At 32.3% G+C, this 14825-nt stretch overlaps 8 protein-coding genes across 8 annotated transcripts, besides 1 other annotated feature; 1 reads left to right on the top strand and 7 right to left on the bottom strand.

Annotated features, from left to right (window-relative positions):
* Positions 1 to 208: 208 nt before the first annotated feature.
* On the bottom strand, positions 209 to 1435 carry VCX1 (Vcx1p; the record flags this gene model as incomplete). The annotated part of the gene is made up of 1 exon (XM_041549902.1): positions 209 to 1435. One exon carries the CDS (start codon positions 1433 to 1435, stop codon positions 209 to 211), a length of 1227 nt encoding a protein of 408 aa, XP_041405836.1.
* A 550-nt stretch (positions 1436 to 1985) lies between these two features.
* On the bottom strand, positions 1986 to 3779 carry AIT1 (Ait1p; the record flags this gene model as incomplete). The annotated part of the gene is made up of 1 exon (XM_041549901.1): positions 1986 to 3779. One exon carries the CDS (start codon positions 3777 to 3779, stop codon positions 1986 to 1988), a length of 1794 nt encoding a protein of 597 aa, XP_041405835.1.
* Positions 3780 to 4275: 496 nt separating this feature from the next.
* On the bottom strand, positions 4276 to 5219 carry RPP1B (ribosomal protein P1 beta; the record flags this gene model as incomplete). Its single annotated transcript, XM_041549900.1, has 2 exons — positions 4276 to 4479; positions 5106 to 5219. The coding sequence occupies 2 exons, from the start codon at positions 5217 to 5219 to the stop codon at positions 4276 to 4278; spliced, it is 318 nt and encodes a 105-aa protein (XP_041405834.1).
* Positions 5220 to 6080: 861 nt separating this feature from the next.
* INH1 (ATPase inhibitor) lies at positions 6081 to 6347 on the bottom strand (the record flags this gene model as incomplete). The annotated part of the gene is made up of 1 exon (XM_041549899.1): positions 6081 to 6347. One exon carries the CDS (start codon positions 6345 to 6347, stop codon positions 6081 to 6083), a length of 267 nt encoding a protein of 88 aa, XP_041405833.1.
* Positions 6348 to 7222: 875 nt separating this feature from the next.
* LYS20 (homocitrate synthase LYS20) lies at positions 7223 to 8536 on the bottom strand (the record flags this gene model as incomplete). The annotated part of the gene is made up of 1 exon (XM_041549898.1): positions 7223 to 8536. The coding sequence occupies one exon, from the start codon at positions 8534 to 8536 to the stop codon at positions 7223 to 7225; it is 1314 nt and encodes a 437-aa protein (XP_041405832.1).
* Positions 8537 to 10484: 1948 nt separating this feature from the next.
* Positions 10485 to 11375, top strand: MRX19 (Mrx19p; the record flags this gene model as incomplete). Its single annotated transcript, XM_041549897.1, has 1 exon — positions 10485 to 11375. One exon carries the CDS (start codon positions 10485 to 10487, stop codon positions 11373 to 11375), a length of 891 nt encoding a protein of 296 aa, XP_041405831.1.
* Positions 11376 to 11855: 480 nt separating this feature from the next.
* Positions 11856 to 11933: a sequence feature (Short protein (KABA2_03S09856, CAB4253986.1) was converted to a misc_feature.).
* Positions 11934 to 12196: 263 nt separating this feature from the next.
* Positions 12197 to 13045, bottom strand: KABA2_03S09834 (uncharacterized protein; the record flags this gene model as incomplete). Its single annotated transcript, XM_041549896.1, has 1 exon — positions 12197 to 13045. The coding sequence occupies one exon, from the start codon at positions 13043 to 13045 to the stop codon at positions 12197 to 12199; it is 849 nt and encodes a 282-aa protein (XP_041405830.1).
* A 346-nt stretch (positions 13046 to 13391) lies between these two features.
* On the bottom strand, positions 13392 to 14690 carry RBS1 (Rbs1p; the record flags this gene model as incomplete). The annotated part of the gene is made up of 1 exon (XM_041549895.1): positions 13392 to 14690. One exon carries the CDS (start codon positions 14688 to 14690, stop codon positions 13392 to 13394), a length of 1299 nt encoding a protein of 432 aa, XP_041405829.1.
* Between the last annotated feature and the right edge of the window lie 135 nt (positions 14691 to 14825).

Genomic DNA, 14825 nt, shown 5'->3' with positions numbered 1-14825 from the left:
ATATTACATTACTCTTCCAACTGCGATATATTTATAAATATATACATACATATACATACACCTTTCAATAATTAAAAGTAAAAATTTCAAAAGAAAGATAATAGAGTTGGTGAACAGTATAAAAAGAGTATTACAATATTTGAGAGTGTCATATAATTACTATTGATAATCAGGAAAAAACTAAAATATATATTTAAAGAAAGAGTCTTTAAACACCGAAAGTATCGACATCCGGGTAGTAGTAAAAAGCCAAGGCAATTAAAGTGTACATTGCCAAGGACATCACACCTTCCATCCAGTTTGATTCACCATCTAGAATCAAGTAATTGGATAATAATATTGAAACGAATAGAATGGCAGTTTCAAAGGTGGAAAAATTTAAGGTCATTGGGACATCGATAGCCCAACCCACTAGAACCATGAATGGTGTAACAAACAAAGCTATTTGTAAAGATGATCCAATAGCAACCCCTAAAGCAAGATCCATCTTATCCTTTAGAGCAACCATCACAGAGGTAACATGTTCTGCAGCATTACCTACTATAGGAATCAAGATCAAACCAATAAATGTCTTGGAAAGACCGGTAGACTCTACAATACCATCAATAGTGCCAACTAGATAATCCGCGCATACAGAGACCATGATAGTGGCACCTAGTAAAAACGACATTGATGATCTGATGGTTAAAGAATGAGGCGGTTTGGTTGATATTTGACTTAGTACTTCCTCCGTCTCTTCCATTTGTTCTTCAAATAAAGCATGGTGAGAACCTAATTGGAAGTATAAAAATAACACATATACAATCAATAAAATAATCGAAGTACCTCTACTCAACTCCAGGATTTTTTCATCAATTAAACTATCTTCTTTACCTGTTGGTAATGTAGCCTTAAATGCAGCTGGAATCAACAAAGATGCACATGAGATAGCAAGTAATGAGGACATAGTCTGAGCAGCAGTTTGGTTGAACGTTTGTTGAATTCTATTCCAGCCACCAAAGAGAAAACAAAACCCTAGTACTAATAGCAAGTTAGATAACAAACTACCTAGCATAGAGGCTTGGACAATTCTTACTTGACCTTCTCTCAAAGCAATGACAGAAACGATTAATTCTACAGCATTGCCAAATGTAGCATTTAACAAACCACCAACAGTACTACCTGCCTTTTCCGCTAATTCTTCAGTGGCATATGCTAGAATAGCAGCTAAAGGAATAATGGCCAAGAAATTAAAGACAAAAGTCCAGGTATGAGAAAGTTCAAAATAACCCCATACTATACCCAATGGAACAAATAGCAAAAGCACATTCAGTGGTGAGGAAAATAAAACGTAGTGTAAATCAACTTTAAAGGCAGCGTAAGTAGATAATGTTGGTCCACTTCTTCTCCCATGTAGGAGATTATCAGCAGTAATCAATGGCGTTGTGGCATCCATTGTTCTTGTAGATATTTAAACTGTGCAGATATAACAATGAAGATTGCGTATATTTAAAGATAAAAATTGTACTCATTTATATATTTTACAAGAACATAGACTACGGTGTATTTATATCACTAGCGTATAGAAATAGGGGAAAGAGAAGTTCTATATCAGGGTCTGTCTTTGGTTTTACCATTGCCTACGTTCTTCCGATTCGTTCGTTGTTAGGTGAAAAATGCAGAAATAAATAAACTCAAATTGAGTTGAATTGAACAACAATGATAATAATAGAAACAGAGAACGGGAGAAGGGCGATGTGTAGGAATATACGGGCATTCTTTTCGTTCTGTCAGAGTATTAGGTAGGAATATCATCGATACAGAAAATGACTCGTATCATGCCATCTCCGTTTGATAGTGAGTTAGCTATCGGTGATTTCGTCTTGGCTTTGCGACAATAACAACTGCAAATATGATCTAACGTCAAAAAACGATGCTGCCTGTTTTTTATTGATTTATATAGGGTTACCTTGAATATTATTCTATTACTGTCATTACTATTTTGATTATATATCTGCTGCTGTATATATGCCTACTACAAATACTGTCAACCCCCACAGAAATTGTGCTCCGACGATATATGCACTCTTGACACCAACCCTTTGCCATAGGTGCATTAATTTTCTCAGTAGTCGTCTCTTATTATTTTTGTTCGATTCAGGTAAGGAGATAGTACTTAGACCCAGTAATGATGGGTCATTTAAGTAGTTTGGTTGGGAATTGATCTGACTTTCGGGTGTAAAGTAATCTGCCATTAATGCATTTTGAGGACGAGGAACATTTTCTGAATCAAGTGCTCTTGAATATAAATCAAAATAAAAATGTTCTGTTTGATATAATGCATTATTTTGTCTGTTCGTATGTCCCGCATTATCGTTTCTTCCATGAGCACTGTTTGTTCCATAAACGTTTTCCATATCGTTCCAGAATAATATCAGAATATTAACAATGTAATCTATCGCTAAGAAAGGGATAATTACACATAAAAAGAAGTTTAGCAAACTATGAGATCCAAAATAATTTACTACATCGGTAAATAAATTTTCATGCCCTCGAATATATATGAAGTAGATCGAAAGAATAAAACTTTCTCCGATGGTAAGTAGTATATTACCCATAAAAATTAGATATGCTCTAAAATATCGAACAATTAGGTATCTGTTATTTTGGATCTCACAATAGTATCTAATACGATTTTGTCTCTCAATGAGAGATCTGTTAATGGTATCAGAACTACTATTGTTGTTTTCTAAATCATGAGATGCCGTTGTTGTTTTCTTAATACTCTTGGTTTCATCATTGAAAGTAACCCAAACAAAGCCATTCTTTCTATTAAATTTAGGTTTGAAGTTATTGTTATTAAACATTTCATGTTCCAAATCTAATGAAGTTAATCTTATTGAATTATCCTTGGGATCAATTATCAGAACTGAATCAGAATCTGGTTCAACCTGTACAGACGCTATATTCTCTGAGATAGAGGTACTACGAGATCTGTCACCATTTCTATCCCTAGCGGTAGATTTGTGTTTATTCGAATGCATTCTCTCTGATCCAATGGTTCCATAATTAATATTACTGTTTCTATTTGGTAATACATCCAGATCAGAAGAATAAACATTTGATGAGATTGTAGATGAGATTCTTCTTAATCCAACACATCTGGATAATGTAATATTATTCCTATTCAATAAGCTTTCTTCGCTTTCGGGTGTATTTATATAATCATTATCGGGTATAATGTTTGGATCTAATGAATTGCCAAGTGTCGAGTTTAACTTAATTTCTTTATAATATGGCATGTTGTCTAAAATTGACAGTATCAGTTCTGCTAAAGCCCAATTTAGACCGAAAATATACGATTGTCTAGGTATGATATGCCATAGCGGTGGTGCTGGTTCTATAGGATCTATAACATTATCTGTTTGTGGACGATGAATTTGGTCCTGGAGTTGAGGATACGCTAAACCAATTAAAATGCATAATAAAAATGAATCATTCAATGGGAAATCAAAAAATAAGTTGATTAGAAGAAATTTTGGATTGATATTGAATATGAATGTCTTCAAGAAATAAAATAAAAAGGGTGATAGAAATCCTAATAAAGATGTTCTGAAATAATCTTGAGCATTTGGCGTAAACATATTCGGATCATCATATTCTGTGGGTAATAGATATGATATTGCATATATTAGAACAAATATACTAACAATTATACATACCAATATAGCAACGATGGAGGATCGATTTGAACAGAATAGTGGCATAAAATAGGGTGCGGCATGGTCTATTCGGGCCATCTTATATAGTTAAGTGTGTTTTTATTAGATAGCTTGGAATTATGATGAATTAATAGCTTTCAGAGATTTGATATATAGTTAAAAAAGTGTTGTTATGTTCTTATAAATGAGATTTAGTTTCATAGGCATTTATCATATGTAAATATGATAAGTATCAGCTATATATTATCTATTAAATATTTTTCTTTGCTGGTAATCCTTATGCGGAGAAGTATCAAGAGCGACGAAAGTCATATAAAGAAGAATAAGGCAAAAAATCAAACCCTGAAAGACAAAATAAATCTGAAAATTGAGACGTCAAGAGCAAGGGAAAAGTCCCTTTATGAATCAATTGAAACCAATTACTGTTAGTCGACTTACAAGATCATAGTTTTCAAACACTTCCAAAAATATTTGCATATATATATTTTAATGAATGATTAAGTTAGAATGGTTATAACGATACAGAGAAAAAATTATGTAATTAAAGTTTTTTATATTTTAATAATTAATTTGTTTAATCGAATAGACCGAAACCCATGTCGTCATCGGATTCTTCAGCTTCTTCTTCAGCAGCTTCTTCAGCAGCTTCACCAGAGGCAGCAGCGGCACCACCAGCGGCAGCGGCACCACCGACAGCTGGGCCAGCAGCGTGGAAACCAGATAGGATTTCCTTTAGGTCCTTACCTTCTAGAGCCTTGGAGTAGACATCAGCCCAGACCTGTACAAAAATAGGATTTAACATAAAATAAAAACAAAAATGTATCATATGATTGAACATTTTTATTAGATAATTAAGTTAATTCATCTTGTTAGTAAATTTTATTCAAAATATTATATCATATGTCATTTCATAAATATTATTTGGAAACGGTGGGATATCATCGAGAGGTTAGAAACTAAAAAAAAAGAATTAGACTTGCACTATACCAAAGTCAATACAAAATGGTTAATCATACAATGTACGACTAAATCGAATTATAATGCCATTTAGTCGAATATAACGATATGAAACAATAAAGTTATGCAGAAATCACATTCATTTAGAGTAATTAAGTCTCCTGATACATCCCAATAGCCAATTATTATTCATTTCAATTTTTAAAATTATTTAACAGTAACACATGGGTATTCTCAATTGTTTGCGTTATGTTCAAACAATAATCGGATAGTTCCAAGGACTTCTTTAACTTCATTTAGGAATTTCTTCTTGATTATTCTCTTTTAAGGTTAGATATTTATGCTCCCTTGGATGGATGAGTAATTGAAATAGTACTATTATTTCATAGAATATAAGTGTAATAAAACATATTTATGACTGAAGTAAAATGGATTTATTTAACATACGTTTTCAACGTTGGCACCAGCGGCCTTGGTGACAGCTAGTAGGTTGTCAGCGGAGACTTCAACACCAGCATCGGCTAGGATGAAAGCAGCATATGAGATGATAGCGTCAGACATTGTTATTATATGATTTTTTTGCTTACGATTCCTTTAAATGTTAAAATTAGATGAAGGCATTTTAAGTATTAAAAAATTTCAACTTCTCTTTAACTACTATTAACTATGTGAGTAATTAACGATTCAGTATCACACATAGTAAAGTTAACATATTTTGGAATTACCAAAGGAATGAATGATATTATCAGTTTTTGATGAAGCGAAGTGACAAAGTTCATTCTTTTGGGTACTCCTTCGGCACATTCTAACTGTTGGAAGAACTTACTCTTCCCGACCGAAAGGAAAAATGGTCTCTTTTGAAATATTTTATTAAATATTTCTGTAAAAACATAAGAAAATATTGAGATGTCTGGGTTTACCTAATATGTCTGGGTGTTTAACAGTCTCAAAATATATTCCAAGAAATGGTTTACGGGCTGGAAGACGTCAGTAAACAGGATTGAATGTGATACTGGTAGTAGTAGTAGTAGTAGTAACAGTACAATTCCAGTAATGATATCGTTTTATTTAACATTAATTCTTTTCAATAATTGTAAATATCATGTTACATCCTAAGGTACGTATTTAAGGAAATAACAATGTACATATATATATANTATATATTATATAAAAGAAAAAGATGTGATGATGAATATATCTTTAAAAAAGGGCGGAATATTTGTATCGATAATATGAAAAGAGAGAACAAACTATAAAATGAGAACTCATGTTTAGTTATTAATGAGAATAATATAATTTTATGGCAGCTAAACATGACGGTCTTCATCTCCGTATGCTTTCTTTTTTCAATTGTAATGAGTTAATTTTTTATTTTTTTGAGTAGAATACTAAAGTAGAAAACAAAGTAAAAAATCTAATGATTTATTCATGTAATTTGTTTAGAGTATCTTCCATATGGTCCAACTTGTCTCTCTGTTCTTTCAATTGTTTTTTTAATGTCTTTAATAATTCTTTTTCGTGTTGTTTCACATAGTAATCTTCATTGACTTTTTCTCTCTTCGTGAAACTGTCACCAGAACCAATAGGTCTTTGGGAACCAAGAGAACCATCTGTATAAAATCTACAGCATAACAATCCTTTATTGATTTTGATTGAACGAGTCACTAGGGAACGGGAACTGGAAAGCATTTTGATTAAGTTGTATGTGTTTTTGTTCTTTGTGTGTCTTTGATTTTCTATATTGGTGAAGAATATATCTCGATGATTCTAGTTAATAAAATGTACCGGTAATATTATTTCTGTATATACGTGTTTACAGGTTCGGTAAATTGAACAGTTATATATATACCCTTTTTTGTTATTATTATTATATTAAGTTACTTATAATTATATCGATTAATAAATACTAAACCTACAAATACAAATTGATAACTTTCGTTAAATGTATCTAGGGCCATATATTTTCTTCTCTGTTACTTCCAGCCAATTAGCCAAGTTTTCTCTTCAAAATTATTAAACTACTGCCTTCTGTATTGGATAATAATATTAGACCAAACCATTGGTATAACCTTGTGACCTATTATTCTTGACTATGTATTTTACACCAAAATTCTTACTTTGTCCTAATAGCCGGACTTTTTTGTTGTGGTACGCATTTTTCTTCGCAAAATTAGTAGGGTTCGCCCTTTGAATTGGTGCGAGGAGGGCAATTCGTGGATATGTCGCTATACATTGAAATGACGACCTATGATTGGTCCACTGCTTTATTTTTCTCCTAGCTCTACCCAGATGTTTAGCATTAAAGAACTTGATATAATACCGAAATATTTAAACGCGAGAAGAGGTTCCGCGGCTATTCCCCTGTTCAACCTTTACTTTGTCAACCATAATCATGATACGTCTAGGATGTATGGAATTTTGGTGGGATGGTAGTACTTATTTTATTGATGCTTGGTTTTTATGTCATGTTATGTATTTTTGGTTAATTATTTAATGTTAAATGGACAGAATGGGATACATAGGTAAGACCTTGGAATTCAGAAACCTCAACTTCAACTGGTCAACTATTTTGATGTTTTTGCTTTCTTTGCTGGTGGTTCATTATCAAGTTTCAAAGAGGACTGACTAGGAGAAGTAGCAAGGGCTTTTCCTTTCAACATTGGTGTTGTAACCTCTTGGTGGAAATCCTTGATGATAGAATCAACATCATCAATATTTAATGGTCTAATATCACCCATTTTCTTAATCTTTGCAGTAACTTCCTTAACTTGGTCGTCTGTCATACTCAAATTCAATTGATCTACTCTAGACTTGATAGCATTCCAACCTGTGAGTCTGTTAGCAAAATGAATATATCTCTTCATACCGAAATCTTGTGGGTTTAGAATTTCATATGTAGATGGGTTAGCTAGGATAGCCTTTGCATGAATACCAGCTTTATGAGTGAAAGCACAGAAACCAGTGATTGGGTTGTTAAATGGAATGTTGACCTCGACAGCTTCGGAGACCAGATTTTCAATGTCTCTGATTTTATGTAACTTATATTTGGACTTAACATATTCTGGAGCGGCAACGATCATCCTGGCCATTAGACCACCTAATGGAGTAATACCATTTCTTTCACCGATACCTAGAACACATACATCAATCAACTTAGCACCACCTTCTAAGGCGCAGTACGCATTAGCAATGGCACAACCAGTATCGTTATGTAAATGACATTCGATGTCACAAGAAACAACACTTCTTAAAGTTCTGACCAATTCGTAAACTTGTCTTGGATTAGCACAACCCACAGTGTCGGCAATACCAATTCTATTTACACCAATCTTATCAACAGTCTTATAAATATTCAATAGATCGACTAGATCACTTCTAAAAGAATCTTCAGAAGAAAATCTGATTTCGATACCTTTAGATTTAACAAATTCGATGACTTCAATGGCACTCTTGGCAATATAGTTCATATCCTTACCGTGAGAGTATTGTCTTAGAAACTTTGATGTACCAATGACAACATCGACACCATCGACACCAGTTTCTACAGCAACCCTAGCATCATCCATGTGACATCTGATGTGAGTCAAAATTTTGGCTTTTAGACCTAATTTACAAATGGCTTCACAATCCTTACGAGATTGTTCTGAAGCAACAGGAGAGGTCAATTCAATGTAGTCAACACCGAAATCATCTAAAGCTTTAGCAATTTCTATTTTCTTTTCAGTATCGAAGAAAGCATTAGCAAATTGTTCACCTTCTCTTAGAGTAGAGTCAATCAATTGGAAACTGTTGACATTAGATAAGAAATCAGCAGCGTGAGAAGCATATGGATTTTTCTTAGCATGTTCAGTATTAGCATTATTATTTGTTTCGGACATTGTAAATAATGTATATATATATATATATCGGATTTAAAAATGTGGTACGTATATCACAAATTCTATTCTGGCTGGATACTTTTTATTTGAAAATCAAGATCAAACTTAATAATTAAAAGAAATGTTGGAAGTAAGAACCCCAGATAATAAACAAATATCAATATACTAGTGCATATATTTATATAAAATTGATTTAATTTAATAAGTGAAATTTTTCAATTAATTGAAAAGGAAAAAAAAATCTTACGAAGAAACTAAAAGGAAATATTATTACTAAAGCATCGCACCTATTATGACACATACATAGTATAGTTTTGTTAGTAATATTGTCTATAGAAAGTTCATCTAAAGAAATTGATTTTTAGCTACTAGAGCATAACGTTAATAGCTCATTTCTCTTCATTGTTTTCTCATTTCACTTCGCAAATAACGTACTATAACTTCCACACAAACACCTAAAAATATTATTTTCTCATATAATAACATACTGAAAGAAAACCAAAATAAAATGAATTTAAAATTACGTGTGACTGCTACCAAAATATTAGAGCAGACTAGGATAGATCCAGTCAGTATATTCGTTGGATTAGTATCCCTTTAATTAATACCTTAAACTCAGTTGTTTAACAGAAAATGGGTATTATTACGTTCAACTCTTGGTACTAATCACTGAGTATATTAGATTCACAAGTTACTGGTTCTCTTCAAAGATTGAAAAGAACTGAACTGTGCGTACTGTATTACTGAGTCATCTTATTCAGTTCTCTAATTAATTCAATTTTCCCTTTTCCCTATGACTATTCCGCACATAAATCACAAGATTAATCTATGGTGTTGTTATTTTTTGGCGGGTTTCGTGAATTCCGCTGGAATTAAAAAAATACGGAAAATGGGTGTGAACATTGTGGCAGAAGGAGAACCACACATAGTGACTAGGCGCTTAATAGTACCTTTCTTTACATCGGAACTTTGTTTTTCCCGATGGAAAAATCAATGTAATTTAAACATTCAATATTGAAAGGTTCGAAATGTCAAGTTTAATTATATGGAACCAGCTCATGTATTATTAATAAGATTGTATTGTGAAGATCGATTTAAACTTATTTGAAGCAGTTGGGTAACGTCTGGAACTGATGGAATAACTTACCCCAGGAGATCGATTTAACATAGAATTGATTGCTATGTTATGTATTGTCGTCCTGAGATCTCTACCATATATTATTAAATTATTTTCAACTACAAGAAGGAGCATAATTCCACAGAGATGAAAAATCGAAGGAACATTAAGAAATAAATAAAAATGGGTATATACAGTGTATTTTCTCTATAGGTGATGAAGTATTACCATAATTCAGCAATCGTTGATTCTAATCCTCTTCCAGGGTCATTCTTCTATCAAAGAGAACAAGATAATTGTACTGATTACTATTTTACTCTTAGCTCGAATAAAAGTCTTGGTATAGTGAATTGGGAAGTTCCTTCTTGATGATCGAATTTAAATCAACTCATGTGTCTATCTCTATATCATATGATATAATTTGTATAGCTAATTTGGAACGGCGCTCATGCAGGAACTCCTTCCATAGGTAAGAAATTCACGAAGTGTAAGAAAACCACGCTAGTAAATGAAAAAAATTCGAAGAGCGAAAGAATCTCACCGAACAATAAAAACGAAAAAACTTAGAATTAAGGCTTAGGAAAAAGCGGATTAAGTAAAGGAAATTCAATGTGGGGGTGGTGTTAAATTTTGGACATGGTGATCTGTCATAAGCTGACATCACTTATACAATATATTGATATTCATTCTGGAATCAAAAGAGGATTCACTAATATCTTTGATAAGCAAGTTTCACTGCTTTTCTGATTAATTATTTTAAAAGGAACTGAGCTGCATTATTTTTGTTTTTAGAAAGCATTATACCAATTTCTCGGAGATAATCGGATTGTAATGTTAACAAGGAGATTTGTTGGTAATCTGTCAAATATCGCAACAAAGGGATCCATATTAGAGAGATATTTAAATGATCCCTTGAAGTTGGTCATAATACCGATAAATAAACATAAATTGTTTGTATATTGTAAACATCATGATAGTTTACAGAATAAGAAATCAAGGATTCAAACAACTGAAAAATGGGTAGTGAATAAATTTACTTCTTTATGGTTAAAATTGGTAAATTCTCCGAAATCGTATAACCAAAAGATTGTCAAATGGGTTAACCAAACAATAGATAGGATTCCTTGGCCTGAAGCATCTCTACTGACAATCCCCGGAGAGAGTTATATATTGAAGCGATTATTGCATGATGAGGGTCAAGACATATTACAACATTCTCCATCAAGACATGTTACAACAAAAGAATATAAAAATTTGAAACCAAAACCAAGAATTCAACCAATTAATTTATACTTCCCATTAACTGATTCGTGGAAATCAGATTCGATATTGAAAGAATTACGGACGTTTTCTGAAATGGGAATTACTAATTATAAAAAGAGAACTATGGTATATCTGTCATTAATTCCTTTCACCTTACCAATTGGATTACTTCCAATTGTACCTAACATCCCAGGATTTTATTTAGCCTATAGATCATACTGTAGTTATAAAGCATATATAGGTGCAAAACATTTAAAATCCCTTTTAGATCACGGAACAGGTTTTAATGGAGATAATAAAATAAATTTAAGTGAATTGCCAGATTTTACAAATCTGATCAATAATGAAACATACCTTACCGAAAAGAGAGTAGATGCATTAGTCCAATTATTGGATATAAAGGAAACTCGTAATATTCTACTAAAAGCCGTTAGACAGGAGACGAATAGTCATTCATGACCAATGTTCCTATATTTATCATGCTTTGGAATACCATTAAATGGATTCTTATAGAGTTCCTTTTTGTTGTTGTAGTTGTTTTTGTGACTATGACATCCGTGCATTTTTTACATTTATTATAACATCCGTACATACCACATATTAAATATTCAACAATCATTAAGTTTCGTGTGAAATTCTCAATCTCGCCTCTTTAAGTAAATCGTTCATTTCCATCTATAATTCTCGGGCGTAGTAACAAAAAGCCGTAGAATAACAAGATTTCACTTGTTATTGCGCCGTTCTCTCCATCCCGGTTTCCCTCCTCGTCCGCCCCCTTGAGATTAAACCAAATGCTGTATAAATTATATATGAATTCCTCATTTCTTAAGTAGTATCCACCATTTAATATATAGGTGTTATATATATTTAAAGGTCTCTTATTTTAATTATTACAATTCTTATCCTTGTTCAAGTTCAAGAAAACCACACTAATCCATAATGAGAGCTAAGTGGAGAAAGAAGAGAACTAGAAGACTTAAGAGAAAGAGACGGAAGGTGAGAGCTAGATCCAAATAAGCGATCGATTGAATAAATGATTTAGTTTGATTGACTGTTATTGTTAATCATTCATACTTCTTTTTTTATAAATTCAATCTTATTTTGATACGTCTAGTTCTATAATAAACCTAACTGTCGATTCATTACGCTGGGCTTCTATATCTGTATGACTTTATACGTTTATATATATATTAAAGTATAGTTTAATAAATTAACAATTTTCGCTTAAGATTAACATAGTTTAATATTTTTATTTAAGTAAAACCTTTTTTAATTATTTACTAATTGCTATTCGTATTATTGAGAGAAGCACTGTTATTCAATTGCAAACATGGAAGCATTTCTATTAGAGTGTTGCATGATATACAATCATGAAACCCATCCTTTTCAACAGAGCCTCTGTTTTGAACTAAATTACAATGCTCCCTGTTAGTATCGGTAGCAATATTTTCATTATTAGTTTGCATTGTCGCCTCCAAATAGTTGACAGGTATAGGATTATTATAATATAATTCATACAATGCTCTTTCTGTGGCGCCTAATGGGTGGGTCATATATTGAAGATGATTTGTATCCTCCCCTACGATCTGTTTTGGTTTTAGCCGTGCGGCGCGAGGGTACATAATGGGAGTCCCTGTCACATCAGAATTATTACCTGTTGATGTAAGCATAAAGGATAAACCATCGTGATCGAAGGATAGATTATCTTCTAACTCTTCATTATTATTATTATTATTATTATTACCATCAATATCCTTGTTGGAATCTATATCATAAACCCATCTTATAAAATTTTGGATTACGCTACCTTTGCTCTGAACAGAATTGTCGTCTTTCAACTTATAGAAAGAAGAAAAATGTAATTTCTCTGTGTTCAATTTAGATGTTATACTTCTTTTAGTGTTGTTGCGGTCTCCAGTGAGTAATTGATAAGGGTGTACCCCATCAATTGCCATGAGTGTGCCCCGATGCGAGGAAACACCAGGTTTCCATCTGACTAAAGATTCTTCCATTCTTTCAACGAACTTATTTTCTAATCTACAACTCCTTTTATCTTGCTGAGCAATCACTAATTCTCTAAAGGTAGGAATATCTACACCCGGGACACTCTCGGTTCTTGTACTTTCCATTATGAATATAAATTATATTACTTGATATTGATATTTATCCTTTATTTGATTCCTGTTGACTTTCAAGATCAAGTATCAATATAATTGTAGCCTTTTTAATGATATTGGTAATTTAATATTACATCACTATTATGTACTGTGGTTTTGTTGTTTGCACTTGGGTTGACACTAAGTATTAACAAATAACTTAAAATTTTGTGACGTTTTATAAAAATATTTAAGTTTAGTACGTTAATATTTACCTACGAATAGAAATTAATGAGTAAATAAACAAAAAATTGAAAATGATATTATTCAAAAATACCAAAGATATATGTATATTATTAATAATTATTTGCTTTATAAATTATTCGTTTGGATAACCGTTTCCTGACGGAGTCCTAGTGTCATTGCCGTAAATTTTCTTTTTTGATTGATTCTTGTTGAAGGAAGAAGAAGAAGAAGAAGAAGAAGAAGGAGGAGGCCTATTATATGGAACTCCGTAACCATTTATCGGAATATTATACCCATTATACATGGTATTCCGCTGTTGAGGTTGATAGCTCATATATGGAACGGGGTTTTGAAAATTATAACCATTAAGCGGAGGTGAAAACATTATCTGTTGCATATATTGTAGATCTACTGTTCCTAATGGATATCCTTGATATTCATTATGCGTCGGGTAAGATGGATACATTGGATTAAGAGGCATTCCACCTGAGTATCCAGTATCTTGTCTACAATTATAATTATTGTACTTAGAATTCTTTATGTCGCTAGTCCACTTCGAAGGTTTTGATTTGTAATATTGAGGCGAATCATTAGTACCTATATTGGGTATCGATCCTTCTACCTGACCCCATATATGCTCTTCTATATCTCTTTCACTCTTCTCTCTTGTTAAATTAGAATTTACTTCTTTACAACTTTCTTTATAATCATCGCAATCTTCATCATGACTATTTATATCTTGGTTATCATTAAATATTTTTAGTTTTGTTTCTTCGTATTCTTTTTCCTTTTGCAGTCGTTGTTCTTCGAGACTACTAATCGAGTCCTGACTTAAATTATTTGATAAAACTTCTACAGTCTCTAACTTCTGAATACTTGGGATATCCTTCTTATTTTTATCATTTTCTTCGATAGATAATCGTTTTCCACTTCTTTTCAAAAGTTTGACCTTCTTATTTTTCAAAATTAAGTTTTTGGCCGACAATTGTGTATCAGAATCATTAGAATCATTCAGTGTAACTTTCTCTAAAGTTGCTGATAATATTTCCGTACTAAAATCCTCTTGCTTCAAGTCTTTAAGTAATGGGAGTTTCATAGTCATTGGTGCAATTGTATCTTTATAAAGTACAATGGCAGGAGTTTCATCTTTTCGCAATATAGTATGCTTCAGTTCGTGGTAATCGGCAACCTTATAAGAAAGAAATCTGTGGTATGAGTTCATCGTATCAAGATTAACAGTTCTTGCATCTGAATCAATAAATCCTGAAATATTACTTTCTAACTCTATAATAAATTTTCGATCAAGTGGTCTTGTAAATAAAGCTAGTAGGAGAGGTGTTGCTATACCATTGGTACAATATTCAGAAGTATTGTTATCCGATTGACCATCATTTTGGGTGGCATTAGTATGGTATTCGATTTTGTTGCTCATTTTGATCTAATTGTTCTTCCACCTTATCAAATAATAGGTATCCTTCAGAGAGCAAATAATCTTTCCTTTAGTGGTGTAGTAGTTTCAAAAAGTAAAACGTGCACCCGGTTACTTCTTCTGGATACTAGTATTTAG

This window comes from Maudiozyma barnettii, assembly GCF_903064755.1.
Source record: "Maudiozyma barnettii strain CLIB 1767 genome assembly, contig: KABA2_03, whole genome shotgun sequence".
Classification (NCBI taxonomy): domain Eukaryota; kingdom Fungi; phylum Ascomycota; class Saccharomycetes; order Saccharomycetales; family Saccharomycetaceae; genus Maudiozyma; species Maudiozyma barnettii.
This window is presented reverse-complemented; position numbering and strand designations above follow the sequence as displayed.